At 39.5% G+C, this 21,548-nt stretch overlaps 1 protein-coding gene across 1 annotated transcript in view; it reads left to right on the top strand.

Annotated features, from left to right (window-relative positions):
• sardh (sarcosine dehydrogenase) overlaps nucleotides 1–21,481 on the top strand; it is a 57,252-nt gene extending 35,771 nt beyond the window's left edge. Inside the window, exons 18-22 of the mRNA XM_023267849.3 lie at nucleotides 6,230–6,323; nucleotides 10,424–10,586; nucleotides 10,762–10,930; nucleotides 12,944–13,079; nucleotides 17,467–21,481. Of these exons, the coding sequence (XP_023123617.2) occupies nucleotides 6,230–6,323; nucleotides 10,424–10,586; nucleotides 10,762–10,930; nucleotides 12,944–13,079; nucleotides 17,467–17,595 (691 nt within the window). The 3' untranslated portion in view covers nucleotides 17,596–21,481. The remainder of the gene's footprint in view (nucleotides 1–6,229; nucleotides 6,324–10,423; nucleotides 10,587–10,761; nucleotides 10,931–12,943; nucleotides 13,080–17,466) is intronic.
• The last annotated feature ends 67 nt before the right edge of the window (nucleotides 21,482–21,548 follow it).

The following is a 21,548-nucleotide window of genomic DNA, read 5'->3' as shown; positions in this document are numbered from 1 at the left end:
TTGAAACATCCACGACAGAATGAGAGATCATGATAATTATTTCTCAGAGCAGTTCCTCTTTGTGTTATCAACAGTTTATACTTTTGGTTAGGGGTCAGTGGATTTCAATATATCTACCAATCTTGCCTGAAAGTCAAAAACATCCAACATATCTTCTAGCCCAAAAGAACCATTTAAAAGCATCTGCAGCATCATGGAGAGAATAGCAAGTGGATCAAAGCCCCAGTGTGACTTGCAAATCAACATGCAGTGTGCTATGGCTGAATGGATGCCAAATTTTAAAGCCCTAGTGTTTTCACAAAAAAGGGAAGGGAGAAAAACTGATCCCTGGACTTGGCTGTCAGCATGAATTTAACTTTTTTGCTTTTATTTTAGCTTTACATTTATGCAAAAAACTGCAGCCTGCTATTCCATGATAAAACATCATAGATTTGTTAGTTATATGAGCACGTTTCACTTCGCTCTCTTGGGTCTTAGTTGAACATAACTTTAGTGTCACATTAACTTTTTACAGTCTAAATAAGTCAAAATAAAACAGCATCTCTTGCTCCTGCATCACCTTCCAAGATAATTCCCCCGTAAACACTGCAGCAATGACTTTCAAGGACAGAACGTCAACAGCAATAAAGACCTTCGTCTCGCTTGAGCAGTGATGTCCAGGGATTAAGCTGTGACAGCACTGATACTTAAATGAATGGATGAAATAAGCAGACAAGTTGGAAGGTTTCCTTATTTGTCCTGTATTAAAAAAACATGCTTCCACCCAAAGTAGCCACAAGTTTGAAAGATCATTTCTTGGCATTTTGGCCTTTATTAGATAGAGACTGGAGATTGACAGGGAATGTAGGGAAAGAGAGCAGGGGAATGGCATGTAGTAAAAGATCCGGGTCGGGTGGGAATCGAACCAGGGACTCACCACTTGGTTGTCACGTTTCAGTAACCACAACTTTTTGTCTCAGGTATGTATTTCAAGGAACTGAACGGTTCTTTTTGACTGTTTGTTGTCTATAGTTTTACTGCAGTCTGAACAAGCTGGTTTGACCCTTTGTTTAAAGGGTGACCCAGGTTAAACACCCGGTCACTTCGACATCTCTTACGGCAGCCGACTAGCATTAAAAACTGAAATCTATGAATGCATGATGCGCTGTACTCACCTTCTGAGCCAGCCGACTAACATTTAATACCAAAATTTGCAGATTTGATACTACACGGAGAATCATTCAAAATTTTCCAGGTGCAGAATCTCATCAAACTCAGACATGGCAGTGTGCAAAATTGGTTAAACTTTGCACTTACCGATGTCGTCGTTCTATTGAGATCCTGTTCATGATGTCAGTTTGTAAGGGAATGCTGCAATGTCAAGAGACGAATGAGGAGGCAGACTCAGACACGCTCTGGAGACTCAGGTGGTTTATGTTGAGAATAAGATTTACTGATATCAGGAGAAGTGATACAATGAGCAACACAGTGATGTGAGCACTGGCAGCATCAATTCTGAGGATTCTCTTCAACCTTTGGCATATATTGAGTTGGGAGGAATGCCATATTTAGAATACGGCCCAGTATGGAGACAACTTGTCTACTTCGCAGCTTCAGACTAAATAATATCTATCTTAACCTAGTTGTGTATTTCTTACAGCAGTTGGGGGGAAAAGAGTAATTTTTCCTTCACTGATTGGTCATATTAGTCCACTGACAAATGAAAAAAAAACACCAGAAGTTTTAAATTTTTGCTTGCTTGCTCCAGTCCAGTTGAGGTTGCTCGACTCACAAGATTTTCATGTATGTCTCATCATTGCTCGCTTTCTATTCCTACTGGATTTTGTCCTTTGTCATTAGATGATGAATGCTGAAGCACAGAGAAAAAACTGTTCATGGTGCCCGAAATAAAATACTGCAAGTACTCAGCTAATCAGAAATTTTCAGTGCTGCAAGCCCAAACCCCAAATTTCCTGCAATTTAAAAAAGAAATTGTACTGCCTCCCAAGCCGGGACATTCTGGGGGGCAGAATAACTTCTCTGGAAGTTAAATTTGACTGTGGTCTCTGCAGTGGAAATACACCGAGCCCCTGGGGAAAGCTCCTGTGGCGTAACCGGCCTGGTTCTCTTCAAGCCCTGAGAAAAGCTCCTGTTCTTGTGTCTGTTTTCTTGTTTGAATGCTGCTCCATGCTACGGCTGCCTCTGGGTAAAACTGTGGGACTGTGGTTGAATGGGAAGTGGTGTCAGACGAAGTTTGATCCTTCGTGTTTCAGGATGCTGATTAAAATCCGGTATTTCTCTAGGGAGACGTTTGTGATCCAGTTCACATTACCTGACCTGGAAATACCACCCGCTCATCCGTCAAAACCATTGATTTATTTCCTCATCTTAGGAAGTGTATTCATGTATTGTACCAGTGAAACTGGGGCTGCACATTTGGACATGGGAGGTAGTCCAAGCCTGTCACTTTCTTTTTGCTTCTGCAGTTTTCTCTTTGTTCTTCACTCAAAGAGTGAGCCAGGCCACCTTTACCTCTGCCCCATCTCATTCCCTGCACTCCTCATCTATCTTTTCCTCCCCTCTCACCTCCTCCCTGGCTCTCCCCCCTCTGTCTTTGTTCTTTCCCTCTTGCCAGCAGCAGGGTTACTCCACTCTGTTCTCTGTGTGGGCTTTGTCGATTTCTTCTCCTTGAGGCTTTTCTCATCTCCCGTTCTGCTCGGTTTCTTTTCTCTCAGTCTGTAGCTGGTATTCACCTTTCCTCACCCTCCCGTCCCCCTCGCCTCCGTCTCGGCTCAATCGCCTGTTCCCAGTGCCCTCTTTCAGGTTTTTCTGTCCCACTTGCTTTTTATTGCTTGCGTCAAACTAGAGTCTGCTGCGTCACCACCAGCAGCAGCCCCATGTGTGTGTGTTTCATTAGGGGTGCGCACACATACACAATAGGATGCTGATTATGTATCTCATTGAGTTTTCCTGAGCATCCAAAATGCACTCAGCTTGTGTTTGTGTTTGTGTGTGTGGGTAATATAGTGAAGACTGGCGCCTGTGTTGCCTCTCAGTGCAGCGCCGTAATGATTTTTTAGCTCCTCCTCATTGTTTCTGCCTCCTGTGAGGAATCACAGAAAAATCACTCCTACAGTGTTTTGGTTTTGTTTTCCTATGAAGCAAATTGATCCCTTTAAAGCTCGAGGAGTGAGAAAATTACAGCGTTTATGGAAATACGGTTGACTCTGTTTTCCCTCCCTGAGAAGTCTCATTCATATTCTCTGGAGAGGGGAGTCTTTAAACTTGCAGCGTTTCTCTCACACAGCTTGGCAGCTTGTTCCAAGGGGTGAAACTGGTGCTCAACCACTTGCTTTGTAATTATGAACCTTATGTATAATAGATGAAATTACACGACATCCTTGAAGAGAGTCCTCTGTGTGTGTGTGTGCGTGCGTGCGTGCGTGCGTGCGTGCGTGCGTGCGTGCGTGCGTGCGTGCGTGCGTGCGTGCGTGCGTGCGTGTGTGTGTGTGCATCCTTGGATCCACAGCTGAGAGCCACAGTTAAGCGGCAAGTCAGAGAAACAAATTGGTGGTTGTAAGTGCCCCCCTTCTCTCACCAAATGCACACACATACACACCAAACTGAGCTGTTTGCTGATTATATGTAACTAATTGGCCTTTGCTCTCGGCCACTTGAGTCCACTGTACGAAGGGAGGACAGAGATTGGAGGACAGCCTGAAGAAAACATCAGCCTGTGGAACAACACCAGCTCACACACACAGGCCTGCTCACATGCATATATTACAGTTTATTTATAGAGCATCTTTCAAAAACAAAAATACAAAGTTTCTTCTAGTAAAAATACACAATACAGTAGCAGTAAGAGCCAGAATTTAAAGTCTCTCATTGGTCATTGATTAACCCTCTGAACTCCATGCACTTACTGTGTTTTGCTGCTGTTGCATTTTTACCAGGGCTGTCAAAATTAATGAGTTAATGCAGATTAATCTATCATCATGATTAATCTGATTGAAAATTTTAACGCCGTTAACCCAACTGCAGCACAGAATGACTCAAAATCCATGAAACATCTCTGGCAATGCATTTCTGACAGTGCATCAAAGTAGACATGTAGACAAGGTAGAAAGTTTGAGTTTTATTGGGTGGCGTCTTTGGGATATAAACAAGATAAAATAATCATTCCCTCCAGGATTTCGCAGGCTTTTTTCGAGATTGTTGTTCGATGTTTTAAGCATATTTGTTGCGATGAAATTGCGGGAGACAGTGATAATTGCTAAAAAGTTGCATTTTTTTCAGCTTTTAGAACATGTTTCAACATTTTAATTGACAATATGTATTCCTAAACTAATTCTTTAACGCGCTCCAACCCATTTCCACAAACTGACACACCATGGTGGGAAATTAGCAGCAGCCAGATACTGGTTTAACATGAAGTGGTTGGTAGATTTAAGGGACAAAATGATCTTTCACTATTGAATGAATCATATTTGGACATATCTGTCACTGGCTTAAAAAGTTAATTTCACATCCTGGCACATACGTGTTCACACACACACACGCTCACACACACACAGCTTGTCATGTCAATTAATTAATCTGACTTACCTTCATTCTTTCAGCAACAGATCTGGATGGAACAGCTTCTGTCACAGTGATCTGTCTGGTCTGTGGTCCGCTAGTTTCAGCCATTCTCCTAATATGTTTCGAGGTAGAAAAATGTTTGTCAATCAATGATTTTTGTTTGTGTTTCACTACAATATTGCACGGGTGTAAAACACTTTACCTCCGCTTTGGTGAAGAACATCAGGGAATTGTTTTTCACGGTCTTTAGCAGTAATTTTTGTTGGTAAATGAGAGACATTAGAATGGGACATGTCTGCATCTTCAAACCATAAACAAGGAAGTGAATTCGGTGATGTACGTGCATTACGTTTGCATTGGGGTCTGCTATGATTGGTGGAACTCGTGGGAGGCGGATCAAAATTGCGTTGCAAGTTGCAGTGATTGGACAAAATTGCAAGGTCACGCAGAACTGGTTGAATTTGCATTAATTGTTGCGATCGCAGCATCGCAAATTCCTGGAGGGACTGAATAATTTACATAAATATGATTGACATTTATTTGTAGAAAGAGTTATGATTAGAGTTTTAAGAAGAGATTTAAAAGATGATGCTGAGCCAGGGAGTTCCACAGCTGACATCCTGGTTAGCAAAGGTCATCTTACTTTTGGCGACAATTTGAAAATTAGAAACCCTTAATAAGGCCCTGTCAGAAGATCTCAAGCGACGATCATGCTCGTAAGGAGTTAGCAGACCATGGATTCAGGCAGAAACCAGGCCATTCAAGGCTTGAAAGCAACAGATATAACCTTTAAATCAATTCCAAAACTCACTGGTAGCCAGTGAAAGGCAGCAAGCACCGGCGTAGTGTGGTCACTTCTCTTAAAAGCCTGGCAGCAGAGTTTCGTATCAGCTGCAGTCTTTGAATGTTTGGTCTGCTGGTAGTGGAGTAAAGTGCCTTGCAATAGTGGAAGAGATAAAAGCATGGATGACCTTTTGTAAGTCTGCAGAAGAAAGTAATGATTTGATCTTGTTTAGCTGTCTCACTTGGGCCAAGCAGAGCTGCAGTACTTCAGTCACCTGGGAGTCAAAGGACAGATCAGAGTTAAAAATAACACCGAGGGAATATATGCATGAAATCACATGTATGACCATCCCCGCATGGATACGTTTCTGCTTTTAACTATGACCACATTGATTTGCTTTTTAGGAAAAAAAGGACACCCACACAGATGAACAAACATGGACGCGCTAACGTCATCCGAACTGTTCCCCACATATTTCAACCCTGGCTTCCTGCCACACCGTTGCAAAAATATCTGCTAGAAAAGGCCCCACATGTTGTATTCTCTACCTGCCCACTCACATATAATACAAGTGTACAAGTAGCAGAGCAAGCTAAACTTAGTCCTTTTTTTTCTGTTGACTCATTTTTACGTAATATTGATTTTAGTGTGTGAGTGTATGTTTGTGGGAGAAGGAGAGCTGGAACATTAGCTGATTTTCCAGTATTGCTTGTGTTGGGAAGAACATACACAAAATATAAAAAAACCCCAAAGAGATTAATTATTTTTTCTCCACACCAGTTGCACACATGAAATTGCTAAATATACCGACTGGCAGCCACAGTGCTTTTACTTTTCTGTGTTTTCTCTGTTGTGACGTCCGTATTTTATGTCTGTTTGCAGCCGAGAGGTTTTACAAGAGGTTTTGGACACAGACCTGAGTAATGAAGCTTTCCCCTTCTCTACCCACAAAGTTGTCAATGCAGCAGGACATCAGGTGACAACACACATGCACACAAACACACACATGCCAGTGGTTCAAGTCATTTCTACAGTAATTGGATGTGGTACATTTGTCAGCCTCAACATAACCCTGTCACTGCTAGTTAAATAAAAAATACAGTTCATTAAAAATACTTCTATGCAAATCACATGCTGTTGAGTGAAACTGGTTTATTATTTCAAAGGTTCAGCCATCAGAGATTGTAGAGTGTGTGTTTGTGTGTGTGGCGGACAGATGGCATGTGTCAAGGCTTCCTTGTGACTTACTTACATGTCAAGGCTGTCCAAATAATTTTTTTCTCTACCCTTTTTCCACCTTCTACCTCTTTCTTCTTCTGCCTCTGACTGAAAACAAAGCAAAGTCTCCAGCGCTGTTGTTTACACGCTCTGGGGAAGCTGTGTATTTATACCTAGCTGTGTTTTTCATTCAGTTTTCAGTTTTCCTGCCTCTCGTGTCGACCTCAGCAGTGTTTCTGGCTTCAGATAAAAAAGAGCATGTTGTACCGGCACATGCAGCGACACATATGTCCACACACACCCGCTCTGTCTCAGCCGCTCTTGCATGAATTATGCAACGCTCTGGTGATTGCAGTCAGCATCTTCTTACAGCTCTGCAGGAGTGTTTGTGCATGTGCGCGGGTGTGTTGCTTGTGCTGTGTTCCAGCTGGTTGCTGGCCTTGTCTGGGTGACATTTTAATGGCTGCACTGCTGTGAGAGCAGAGCTTTCTCTGCCCTCTGCTCCCCTCAAAGCTCATTAGACTCTCTCTCGCTTTCTCTTTTCCTAACTTGTCATTTGAAGCGAGCGTGCTGGCGTGCGTTAGGTCAAATGAATTCACGTTTATATGCATTCTTGCACGTGTGTCTGCACTGTGTTTGTGTTTGAACGTTGCCCGGTAAATGTATGAGCGACCTGTATCTGCTGTGTGCTTTCAATAAGTGCAGGACTACATGTACTATCCTCCCCAGAGCTCCTTAGCGTACTTATGGGTCCCAGGGTGATCCCTAGCTGCTCACTGGCCAGATGGCCTGGCTGTCACTGCACCCACTGGGGAAACTGAAAGTTTTCACTCCTTTCTTTCACTCCCTTCCATATTTTCTTCCTCCCTTGCTTTCCTTTTCCTCCTCTCTTTAGCATCTCCTCTCAGGTTGCATTTGTTTGCATTCTAACCACTTTACAGGACTTCTTGGCATTTTTCAACCTGGGTGTAATTCTTGTTTGGCTTCTATTGTGGGTTCTCTATAATACTGTAATTGTATTAGGAGTGATGGATGCTGGATTTTTGAAGCCAACAAAGGTATCAATACTCAAGAGTCTAAAAAAATGCAATAACAACATACTGCATCAGTCTTTAGGAATTATTTTTAACCAAAAACATGACATGAACAAATATTCTTGACACAGATCCCAGATTTTTTCTCTATGATGGTAAAATTGTAAATTACATCAATCCTCCTGTACTTTGGTATTTTCATAACAAGGTTCTTGTTACTTATTGGCTGCTATGGGTAGAGTTTATCTGAAATAAGCTGATACAAGCAGAGTAATGGGTTCAGCTCTAGTGAGTATTAACCAGGTCTGCAGACTGACTTTTTAGATTGATTGCACTGCTGTACTTAACCCTTTCATTTAGTTAGTAGCACTTTTTTTGTCAGTTCCCATACACTTTGCTAATTTATTCACACATTATGTAAATAATTAGAAATAAAGGTGCAGATAACTGTTTCAATGTGTTCTTTTACATAAGAATGAACTTGTGCATGCAGAGGCACAATGTTTTCTGAAGCTACAATTTACAGATGTTCAATAAACGCATGTATTGGTAGATGACAGGTAAGTAGTTGTGCACAGAGAAGCCTGTAGTAAAAAAAAAAACAAAGAGAAGCCTGTAGTCTCCAATCAGTTACTGCCGTACAGCAGCTTAGACAGGTGTATGATCAAAAGAGTTCTAATATCAGATTTACCTGTGAGTGATTTTAACTACTTTGGTCAGCCACACAGCGGTCAATACATAATTGAGAGACTTTTGAAGTACATGGAATATATCTTGCATATATTTTTATTAAAAGTAAAAAAAAAAAAGATTTTTATGTTCATTATGATCATGTCTTTACAAATTACATGATTATTTATATTGGAAACAATCATTTATTAATAAAAAAATGACTGGATATCACTAAAATGTCAACTAAATAACCGTCCCAGTTTAATAACAACCACCTTCCAATTAGCTAAACAATAATAAAATGAGCTTATTCAGAAATAGTTTTGATTGTGTTCTTTTTATTAAGTTGAGATAATCATGACAGATATTTCTTTTTTGACAATATATCACATTTTATGTGGAAAATAACAAATTGTATCTGTGTCCGAGAAATCACTTTCATCTAAACACCTCTCAAGGAAGTGTGTTAATTCCACATCACATGACCTGCTCCACATGATGTCATTTCCTCCTGAAGAAAAGACTGGCCAGACTCCAAGGCTTTCTGAGTTATTTAATAGAAAGTAGTGTGTGAGTCAAGTGTGGATTTATGGCATGTCAACAGGTTTACTACAATATCTTTATAAATAACTTTCAATTTCAATTTTGTTCAATTGTATATATAATATTTTGAAGAATGTTTCTGTAAAAATGCCATGTGGTGTTTGGTATTTATGTTGATTTTAGGCCTGAAAACAGCAAAAATGTCAACTATGATACCTGTCGACTATGTTACAAAAAGTCCCGCAGTTGTATATTGACCAAACTAATATTAACAGCAATCACAATTTTGTCTTCCCACAATGAAGTGAACATGATCGACTGCAGTACTGACTTTTAAATTGGATTCCGCTGGTATAAAAGAAAACAGCCCATGTAGATAAAATAACTTCAAGATGGCCGGATGTCACAGTAGAATGTGTTATTTTATTTTTTTCTGAATAATTCTTGATGTCACTGCTGTCCGTGAACAACAGACACCTGGCTAGAAGTGACAAAGTTAGTCTGGAGCTCTGTAAGCACATTTTATTTCCCCAAAATTCATTGCAAACAAATGTATGATGGGTTTAGTGAAAAATCAATAAAAACTGTTAACCCACAAAGTAGAAATAGGCTGAAGTGAAGGACGGATGCCCTGCTTTGATTGGTGTTGGAGGTTAAAGACAGTTGGGGGATGGATTGTTTGGATTGGAGCTGTTCGAATCAAACGTCAGCTGATCCAATCGAACACCAAGCCACAGAAATAGCCGTAGCTGCTATAACATAGTAGATCCACTCCCTGCTTTATTATTGTGCAGACACCAGTTACTTTATATTGTGAGGCTGAAACATGCTTTATCTCGTGTCATGCCATAGATTGTGGAGAAATGGAAGAAGGTGGTTTATATCTGCAGCTTTCCAAATTACAAAATGAAATGACACAGTACACTTTGAGCAGTTTTCATCAGTTGTGATGATAGAATAGACAGATTCTAGTTGTGGGTAATTTTTCTCAGCTAGTACAGTATTAAGGGCATCACTGTGTGTTTTTACTTCCATCAGAAAGACAGGTTTTTGAGATGATGTCTGTTAAATGGAGGCTCTTTGGAAAGCTGTGGGAGGTTTGTCCTAGTTATCACATCCAATGCTGCTGTTCCCAAAATCCCCACAATGGAGCTGGTGAATAAAACGTTACTATGTTCAATATTCAAAGGGACAAAATTATGGAGAATAGCACCCAGCTTTTCCTTTTCTACCTCCAGCATACATCAGTTTTGTTCCACCTCTCACCCCCGGTGGAGTTTTTCAATTCCTTTCAGGACATGACATTCGTTTTCTAAAGGGAGATTACAGTTTCCCCGTTTCCTCCTTTTGTGCACCTTATCTTATTCTCACATCTATTCTATTCTCGTTATTTTCTGCTGCCGTCTGGCTCTTTGGTTTCCCCTGTTCAGCTGCAGCACATGAAAGCTGCTGTTAGCATTAAAATGCATTCCATGTAAATTTGGTCCTTGAAGATAAAGCGTGTGTCTGTGTGAGAGGAGAAACAGGAGGAAGAAGAATGGCAGCTTGGTCTTCTACATGCGTCTCGTCGTTTCTTTGAGCCTCCTCTCTGCCTCCTCCTGTCGTTCAGGTCCGAGCCATGCGTCTGTCTTTCGTTGGAGAGCTCGGATGGGAGCTGCACATTCCCAAAGACTCCTGCCTTCCCGTCTACAACGCCGTCATGGCCGCTGGTGCCAAACACGGCATCATCAACTCCGGCTACAGAGCCATCGACTCGCTCAGCATAGAGAAAGGTAACATTCAGGTGGAGGTTACAAAAAGCTGAGCACAACATCCACATCCAGCTCACGTACAGACTTTCTGAGTAAGCAACACAACTGTTAGCTCAGTGTGGGTACTTTAATAATACTCTGTCAAAAATGTGCCACAAGTAAACATGGTTTTTGCTCATATCTCTGTCTTCATCAGGGTACAGACATTGGCACGCCGACCTGCGCCCCGATGACACACCTTTGGAGGCGGGACTTGCCTTCACCTGCAAACTCAAGAGTTCCATCCCATTCCAGGGTCGCGACAAGCTGGAGAAACAGAAGGAGGAAGGACTGAGGAGGCGCATCGTCTGCTTCACCACCGATGAGTTAGTAGATCGTCTCATTTTCCAGTGTGTAGATCATCCTCAACTAGAGAGGTCCGATAATATCAACCCACTGATATTATCGGCCCGATATTGGCATAAAAATGTAATATTGGTCAATATCATCGATATTTTTTCCCATCGTTTTTTCCTATCATGAAAACTGATAAAATAATGCCTGGATTTTGCCGGCATTTACTGGACTCATAGAGGGAGGGAGAGTGTGAACTGTTGTTTGAGGCAATTAAAAAAAAAAAAAGGCATATATATGGCATTTTTTCCATAACTTAAAGTAGTTTCTTGTTTTGCACAGACGATCTTTACATTTGAAAGCCTTGTTGCATCTGAGAATGCATCCAATGGAGCATCACAATAAAATCAGGCATGATGTGTTAATTCCACCACAGGAGATATGTGATGGTACCTAAAATTAGTTAAATAGCCCACATATATCAGTATCGGTTGATATCGGAATCAGAAATTCAAAGTTGGACAGTATTGTCATATCGGTTATTGGCAAAAAAGCCACGATCAAACATCTGTATCCTCAGCTCCTCTCCTTGTCCCTCCCACCAGAAATGCAAGGAGAGAGGAGTCGCTGGATCAGGCATTTAACAAAATGAGACCTCCTCGCCTCTGAACTGTTGTTGTAAAGCGACTGTCAGAAAAATATGACGTGTTGCGGCTGCGTGACCTGTCGATTGTTTCGTTATAACCCTCTGCTGTATTTCACGACCTCTTAGATGAGCAGAACAGCTCACAGAATATATTTACTTACAATTCAAATCCCAATGTGGCAGAATGTGATGAGAATGCACTGATTTAACACGTGTAGTAAAGTATAATAGAGTTTGGCACACAAATTGATACTAAACAAATATAGAGTGATGTATTACAGTAATATCGAGGGATTTATATAATACATACACATATGTCAGTCCTGCTCCCAACATGGTTTGTATATTCCAGTGGTGTGTTACACCTCTTTCATGTTACAGATGCAGAAATAGGATACAATACACCTGAGCATTCTCAAAGCTCCTCTTTCCAGCCTCCTCCATCCTTAAACCTCTCTCCTGGAGATGCATGAATAGAGATGTCCCCAAAAACACAAATAATCAATTTTTTTTATATAATTGTAAATAAATTCAGGCATCAGAGGGTTAATGTGTATGTTCTTTTTCAGTTAGTTCTTGTCCCAAAGCTCATAGAATAATAAAAATCTCTACCTAACGACTTTTCACCATTTAAGACACCGTTCTCACAGATCTATGATTTGGGTGATTGATCATATTTAATCGTCAAGTGGAGGATAACATCTTGAAATGCGCTGATGGAACACGATAAACTTTACGTTTATGAAGCCACTTAGAAATACACTAAAATTCACTACTGCCGAGCTAAAAATAAAGGTTGTTCTGCATTCTTAAGATGCACCATCACCAGACAACAGCAGTTTGCCATCATGAGAACACGGCTTCCTTCGTGTGAATATTAAAGTCGCCGTGTCCTGTGTGGGTCTGCCAGTGTGATTAGTGTCAAAGTGTGTGTCTGCGTTCCTGTATGTAAGCGGTGTGTGTGTGTGCAGAGGAAAAGCTTTGGTCTCCCAATGTAGTGTGACATGTTTACGGTCAACAGAGGCTGGTAGACGTTGCTGCTGCTGACATGATCAGGTTTAATTAAATCTACTAACTGCGTTTAAATGATTAAAGAGCGGCTTAGATTAAAAGGACGTGCAGCAAGTTTGAATGTCGTTAAATATTCTTCCAGAGAATGTGATAATAAGTGACATGTTTTAAATCACCTCATACAATGTAACTTGCATTTTTTTTCCTAAATTGTTTTTGTTATTATCTTGCATTATAGTTGGATATTCAGTTTCATGCTTTATTTGCTTCACTGCTGTCCTCAGATGTTTAAATACATCCTGATTCAAACATGTAAAGCTCTCTGTAAAATAGTTTTGCTAAATGTACATAAAGTTTCTTACTCTTGTGTCTTTTTTTTCTCTACAAGAAAAGTTCCGATGTTTGGTCTGGAGGCCATTTTCCGCAACGGAGTTCCTGTAGGTCACCTTCGACGTGCTGACTACGGCTTCTTTATCGACAAAACTATTGGTTATGGATACATCCGCAACCCTGACGGAGGCGTGGTAAAGACCTTAAAAACACACATGCACCTAAACACTGCATTTTACCCTTTTTATTGTTGTTTTTACTGTAATTATTTTATACTTTTCCAAGTTTTCTTAATTCAGGTTTCTATTTTTTTCGGCAGGATGAGAGAGTCTCATTTCCTTCTCAGTATTCCAGAGAAAATGCGTAGAAATGAAAGAAAATCATGAAAACGTCATGAAAAACATTCAGATCTCTGTCGTGATATTGAGAGAATGTGTTGCTAAAGTATTTAAACCAAAATGAAGTAGGCAAAAATGATCATTTCAGTGGATTTCAGGACCGAGTAACAGAAAAATCAGAGTCAAACACTGTATTCTGCAGTGATCTTGCTGTGTGCAGCTGATGATTCAGTTTTGTATGTTTCAGATTGTTTTTTACCTCCTTTCCTAATGCCTCAAATGAGAAATATATGCACTCAGAGACATTTGGTATTAATGCTGCTGTGTGAGCTGGATCAGTGTCTTTCAGACTTGTCCTCAAACTGTCACTCAGATCCAGCCACTTCCTCTACCTTCAAAATTAAGTTTCATTGAGCAGGATACATTTTTTTGGTGTCTTTTTTTCTTCTGACAATAACATGGACTCACTAAATAACAAACCCGGCAGTAGAATCATCAAGAGGGAGACAAAGACTAAGTTAAATTGTAAACATTTTCCCATCTCTTGACATTTATCAAACATCTAAAAATGGATCATAGTTATGTATTCAGATGGTTTTTCCATGAAAATATTCCCTAATTGTGTTAAAATGACTTAGATGTCACCTTTAGTATCTATGAAAATATAAATCTTTCTCTGCTAGCCTGTCCGTTGCTCACCTGCAGCTCGAGCACACCAGCTCCCCTTCGATTCTGTTCAAACACTGTGGAGCTACTTTACTCGGCACAAATTCAAGTATTTGAAAACTTGAATTTGTGTAGCGTAAAGAAGCGTGAGTAATTCTGAGTCGGAAACCAGTTCTGTTCTGCAAGTTGACAGGATTGGTTCCTTTAGTTTGTTATTTATATATAAAACCCTTAAAGTCTGAATCTGTGTTATTAACTGTCATCTGTACTCCACAGTTTCAAAGTCTAATCCTCAGCCATGGCGCTGACCACTTATTTCACGCATTATGTATCTTCTTGCATAAAAAAAGAAACTAAAAACATATGGACATGCTAACAAAGTAAAAAACCTGATTTCATTTGAGGGGATCTTTAAATTCTGAAAAACAGAGCGGTCTTTAGGTGTATTTATGTACTTGCTGGTGTATCACTGATGTTGTAGGGACATAAAGCTGTTTAGACACCTACCTTTAGGGACAAAAAAACAAGTCCACATAATATAAATCAGTAGATTCAAAGTTAAATAGCTGGTTTAAAGTTAGAGTAAGGTTGATTTTAAGCAACTACTGTGTTTACAGAACACCCCTATGCATAAATATTTAACAGTTTCACACTACATGTATATTTATCTGTGAGGTACTGCTTGTCCTTGTGTCTTGAGTTTTGGGGGTTTTTCTGAGAGCAGGAGTCAAGGAAAAATATGCACATCATCTCATGTTTTGCACTTAGGTTATACATTTTTTTAATATATAGAAATTTGACATTATCCCATTGTTTTGCCTACAGTTCTAATTAATGTAACTCAGTGTGACTTTGTAAACCAATCTTGACTGATTTTTAATGATCTTATTCTATCTCTGCTGTTTATTGGTCCTCTGGCACAGATCAAGGACCTGTGTGAGTTTTTCATACTAATTTAATTTCTGTTTTTTTACTTTTCTTCTGTGTTAAAATTGTAAAAATACAATGAATTAGTTAGTTAGGGTAACTGTTGGAAATGAACAGAAGTAATGAACATTTCCTTGTGCTCATTTGTTTATAATCAGTCCTCGACCAACACAACAAAGCCGACTGACTATTGGCTTTGTTGAGTGTAGAAATGCATTAACACAAATGCAGACACAGAAACACTCAGTGATGTGATTGCAGATGTTGTGTTCTTTAATACTGAGTGACATCAGACCAGATCTCTCAGACACAAGTGTCTTCTTTGCTAAACACACCTCCATGTGGAGGATCATTCATCTGGCTGGCCTCTCTGATCTCACTTTCATTATTTCTATTTCTCTTTTCCGTCCTTTCTGTGTGTCCCTGTGGCTTTTCATATTAGATTTACTGCAATTTTCTCAAATTGCTCCCACTCTACTTTTTACAGCGTGTTTCTTATTTCAGCTCTTTGCTCTGTGGTTTATTTGGAAGTAAATAAACCAAACCACAAACCAGATTTACTCTAATGTCAGTGGATGTGAGACCCACGATGCTCTCATCTCTGTTTTTAGATTAGGACAAGGGAAATGAGGAGAAATTACACCTCAATGTCATTTACATGCACACATAAGATAGAACTTTATTAAACCAAAAAGGAAACTTTTGTGCCAGATGTTGATCAGAAAAAAACTAAATGACTTAACATAAGAAATGCAGCGCCTAGTAGTACGATGCATTAGTAAAATAGAAAGTAAACCTGAATTTAGCATGTTTTTAGAAGGTGAATATAAATGCCAGTGTTGAAGTGTGAATTACGAACCTGTCTACTTGTCATATCTGTTCATTAAAATAAGTAAGCAAGGCCATGTTTTACTGTTTTTTAAAAGGAATCCCTGAATTGGATTTAGATGCTGAATGAACCAGACTCCATTTCAATCAAGGATTAAGAGGCATGTGAGAAAAGGATCCCTGTGCTGGTGGATGTTGTAACTGGGCTTTGATCTCAGATTATTGCAGTGTGGGCTGCTTGTCCATGCAAAATGAGACAAGGGCATCTGTGCTGTTCCTAGCGGGCCTTTTGCTGTTGTAGATGTTTCCAGCTGAAGGCAGGTTTGTCTGAGTTTGCAGTGATGCTGCTACAGCCTCTAACATGGAAGTGGTGAAAACCGACGCACATAAATCCGTTTACAGAGTCTGGGGGACGAAAGGAATGTCCCATAATGTAAATAATGAAAGTTTTTGCATGTTGAAGGTTAGAGTAAGATTAGATTTAGGCGAATAGTGTTTATGGTTGTGTCCTAGTGATGGAAATGCGACTGTGTGTGGGTGTGAATGAAAGAGAGACGGAGTGATAGATGAGTGGGAGAGCTGCAGGGGAGGGGAATAAAGGGAGTCAGTCGGTGAAAATTAGCTCTCGGTGTTACTCTGGAGCTGACATTGACTCACGAGTGAATTAATTGCTTCCAGTGTTTTATAACTCCTGCGCTGTTCTTCTTCTGTCAGACATGAATGCTGTGAAATTGTCCGTTCTGGAAGAGCTCTTTCCAGTTGAGAACATTATTTTTACAAAGACTGTGGATTAATCGGTCATCTCATTTTCCCTCTCGGTGTTAATCTCAATTGTCTCGCCAAATTTAATTCCTTCCTCCTGCTCCCCCTTTTTTTTCTTGCTTATCTTTGTCTCTCACATTTTATTATTATTATTATAATTATTATTATTATTTATTTGCTCTCACTATTGGGGGCGGGAATCTTTGGGCAAGTCACAATTCGATTATGATTCAGGGGCTACGATTTGATTAAAAAACAATAATTGATGTGTCTTTAATGTATGTTTATTGATGCACTTTTTTCACAACACACTTTTCTTTTTGTCTTCCTGAATAAGCAATCATCACTTGCAATTTTTAAAAACAGTGCATTTTTAATAGAAAAACAAGAGTTGAATTCATTTCCATTCCATTTAATTAAACTAATGGAAATGCGTGCAAGTTACAAAAAGTTAGAAAGTTACAAAATTTGTGCAATACAGTAATCAGTATAACTGTTAACAATACCAAAATAAATGGCAGCATTTTGTAGCAAAAAAAGGATTCTGTTCTGGCTGTTCAACATAAAATAAAATAAAATAGAAGAGCACAAAAACACTGCAATTAATTACAAATGTGTACTTCAGTACCAGCAGCTCAAAAAAAATGCTTTGCTGCTTATTAAATTTTGTAAACATGAAAAGGTTTCCCGACACAGCTTACATATAACGTGGCTCTTGTCCAGTTCGCTTCCGCCGTCGACGTTGTAGAAGCTGCAGTGTTTCCTCATGTCTGCTTTTAAACTAGAAGGAGCTGTTCGGATCTCACGGTGAGGTGGGTGGAGGTCAGCAGCTTTGTTTTCCTCTGTGTGCATTCCAAAATGTCCCAGAGATGACGCGTACCACACTTCTCAGTTCCTCATTATTTGGAACCTTCTGTGTTACTTTAATTAACAGATTTAAATAATCAAAATTTGGATGTTTGTCGATTCAAATTGTCCACGTCCGAATCGCGATGCTTCTAAGAATCGGAAATCTCCCCCACCCCTACTCACCATCTCTTCTCCTTCTTTTCATCATCAGGTCAGCGCCAACTTCATAAAGAGCGGCGAGTTTACCCTGGAAAGGATGGGAGTGGTATACAAGGCCAAGGCCCATCTCAAATCTCCATTTGACCCTGAGAATAAACGCGTCAAGGGCATCTACGCTTGACAGGGACCACACATGTAAAAACTGAATAAAACGCGCTGATTTGAAAAAAGACATGCAAGTTGAGGAGATTTGCTATGTTTTTTTTTACATGCAGGCGCAGTTGTGTTTAGTCTTTACATCTCTCAAATACAAGCAAATGTTTATATTTTACTCTGCGTGTCATTTGGTGGGACTGAAATGATGAAACCTTGATGGTCGTTTAAAATGTAGTTTGTCATAGATGGTGTAAAATCTGCTTCAGAGTGGTTAGAATCTGGTTTGAATGAGTATCAATGTTGTTTAGTGAAAGATCCTATGTGAGTAGTGTCACTATCGTACTAATTTAAGATGTAAACCAGTCTTATTCTCTCTAAGAATCACAGGATTTGTGTTCTTGGTTAAAATGAAAAAGGTTGTGGTCAAATAGTCCAAACTCTTTCCTCGACCTTGATGGAAAAACATCATGAGGTCAAGTAAAGATGTGAATTCAGAAGGACATAAGAGAGGTGCTAAGAGATAGGGATTGACTGATTCGGGTTGGTTTTTGTTGGGGTTTTTTGTAATAGCCACTACCGATACCAAAAACGATATTTGGAATTGACATACTGTAAATGTAATGTTTTATCAGCATGTTATAGCAGAGAACCTGTCATTTCAAACTAGACTCATTGATTAGGGTGACTATGACTGAATATGTAAAATAGAAACAGAAGTGATTAAATTAAGATGCTGTTTATGTGGGATCAACTGAGATTGATCAGCTTGTCTCCTACAGTTACATCTGCTGATCTTCTCTATTTTCTTAGTCTTTCATTGTATATCTTACAGAATTATTAATTATTGTTTTCCAGACACTGTTTCAGGTTAATCCTTAGCTGCTTTCTAACTGGGCTGCTAGCCGTTAGCTTAGCCTTAGCCGCTGTGAGAGAAGCTGATTTCCTGATTTGTGGCAACAGATTGTGTTTCTTGTTCAGTGTTTACAGTTTCTGATTGAGAGACATTTCTGAGACCACAGAGTGACGACAGACAGAGAGGAGGCTGCATTAGACCTGAAGTACTGCATTTGATTTATCATTAATCAGTCAATAAAAATACGGCACCATGTGAAGGAAGAATTACTCTTTTCCTTTAAATATCTCAAGTATTTCCTCGCAGCTGTTAGCTGAAGACATCCAAGGATATCATCCAGGTTGCATCTGTCAACTACAGTCACCTTAAATCAAGTCTAGATCACCTCAGATGATCCTACAGGTTGTCACCTTTGACCCCTGTTCCTATTTGCTTCTCCCAAACTGAGGCTGGGATCACATTCAGGGCCTCTCTGTCCTTAATATGACCCTGAGAAAGGCAGAAGAAGATACATGAGAGAGAGACAACTGCTGTAGGAAAACATGACTTGGTTAAGATTAGATATTGTTTAGTCTGATATTGTTTAGACAAGTTGTCTCCATATTGTGCCATAATCTAAATATGGCGTTCCTCCCAACTCAATATATACCCGAGGTTGAAGAGAATCCTCAGAACTGATGCTGCCAGTGTTCACATCACTGTGTTGGTGGTCATTTAATCTAAAAAATGCCAAATATCGGACACAATAATCAATCAGACTGATAATCGGTCTATCCCTGCTATGAAAGTCCAAAGGGATGTTGACTTGTATCTTTCTTGGATGGTGCGTTGCTTTAAATATTGCTGCCATGTTGCCCCTATGAGGCAGCATCATCTCCTTTATGAGATGAGGAGATAAGAAATGAAACATTTTAGCATTTATCGTGGGTCTGCTCATCACAGATTTAGGAACCTTCTGAACTAAAAGAAAAAAAGACTATTTGACCACAACCCAACCTTGCCTTCACCTGTCCTGGATTGATCATAAAGACTCAAATAACTGTTTATATTCAATTTGAAAACAGTTTTAGCAGAAATAACTAAACTGAACAACCACCTAGAGTCAAATCTAGCTAAGTCTTAATGGATTTTTAATGTCTTGCTACTAATTACCTGGACAAAGTCTTAATCTTCCCAGCAGCTGTAATAGCAATGAACTCTTTGGACAGTATTCATTCAAAAATGATTGTAGATGTGTGCAGTTGTGGTTCATGTTGAGTTTGTAACCAAAGGGCTAAAAAAAAAAAAAGTGGTTCTAAATGCATGTGTGTTTACTCAAAGTAAATACCTTAAATTCTCAATTAGTGGCCAGGTCCTTTGTGTACTGTAGCTGAAGAGAAAACTACAAACTCCCTCATATTAGAGCCAAGCTATTAATTCTAATTTTGTCCTCACAGTGCCCCACAGTATATTACATAATATTGTGGCGCTGCGTGTTTCATCTCTAATTTATCCTACGAGACCACAGAGGCTCTGTGTTAGGAAGTGAAAGTATTCTGAAACTGCTCAGCCGCCCTGCAGGCAGCTGGAGTCAGATTACACTGACTGATGTTTGTGCTGATAAAATGACTTTTACTTGCTTGTATGCAATCTAAATCGCAGGCAGACAGCTTGAGCGTTTATTAGATGGAAAAGGGGAGGGTAAAAAACACCCCGAGGCGCAGAGTACCAGGGGACAAAACATTTCCTGAAGAAGAAAAGACAGAAGACAACAGTTATCAGACAGAAGCTGTTCTGGATGGAACCTCTTGTTTCTCATCCATCCCCTTGTTGGCGTCATGCTCTCCGGGGTTAATCTGCCGTCGCTGCTGTTTGCAAATTCACTCATTTTACTTCACTTATTTAGCAGAGGCATTGTTATTTAATGAGGCTATCCATCAATTCAAGCATCGCTAAAAGCTTTGCGTTTTATCGTACCGTGGTGTTACATCAGAATCAGCATTTTGTGTATCTGCCTCAACAGTTAAAGGGGTGTAATTACGTCGCATTTTTACCTGGATTACTTTAATTGTGAAGCAGCAGCAGGAGGCATCGTGCAACAGTGCATTAGGAGCCGCTGCAGCCACATTAATTATTAGTTTCGGTTGAAAGTGCCAGTAGAGACAGGACATTATTGTAGAAATCATGTGATTAATATTGTGGAAAATTGAAAATGTAACTGAAGCTGAATCTGCTGACTTTGTACAGCTTGAGGCCAGGCCTTTACTTGAGAATTGTTGAAAACTTTTAGTGCCTTTAAAAAAAAAACTGACATCTGTGTGTTCTGTGACATCTCATATTTGTTTGAATAAAAAAAAAATCTTGTGACTTAAACCGCAAAAACAAGAGAAATCGCCAGTTTAGCACCTTTGATTTATGTCTTTAATGCAGGTGCTGGGATGTTCAGTAATAATTTTCTGAGTTTGACACTTTTTATAGAATTATCAAAAAATGATGTTTTCCATCTTTGCTTACGCTAACTTACACTAATACGCTTAAGACTGAACAAACACCACAGTTCGTCTGGCACACTGTGAACAGCAGTGGGAAAGAAAAACTAGTGTGTCCAAGTAAAAGCAGCATTTGTATGTATGACTCCTGCTTCCCTCTCGGATGTTTGCTGCTGCACGTTCAGCACAAAATGTTTACTTATGTGGAATGATTCATTGATTCTGCCCAGAAGGTCATTAATCATTGAAATGGTTGTTCTCAGGAGTAGCTTAGCTTAATAACAAGATTTATATGGAAAATGTGAAACACATTGATAAAACACTACTTCTACAATGTGCCCAGAGGTTTTTTTTTCCTGATATAATTTATATAATTTCAGTTCCTTCCATAGTCTGACATGAATGTTGCTTGGCAATGATTCTTAAGCACAAAAAGATTGAAAAATTGCTGATTGTTTGGATTATGCATTTATTATTGTTGCTTTAGGAGAAAATGAAGGCTGTGATGATCAAAGCGTAAGGATTAATCCAGAATCATTTATTCTGTCCAAAGGAATTTGTGTATTAATAAATTTCTATTTACCCTTAAACATTTTTTTGTGACATTTATTATTCAGCAGCTATGCAAGGTAGCAGAGGGGCACGTAGCAAAGGAGA

The sequence above is a fragment of the Amphiprion ocellaris genome, chromosome 17 (genome assembly GCF_022539595.1).
Source record: "Amphiprion ocellaris isolate individual 3 ecotype Okinawa chromosome 17, ASM2253959v1, whole genome shotgun sequence".
In the NCBI taxonomy this organism is placed as follows: domain Eukaryota; kingdom Metazoa; phylum Chordata; class Actinopteri; family Pomacentridae; genus Amphiprion; species Amphiprion ocellaris.
This window is presented reverse-complemented; position numbering and strand designations above follow the sequence as displayed.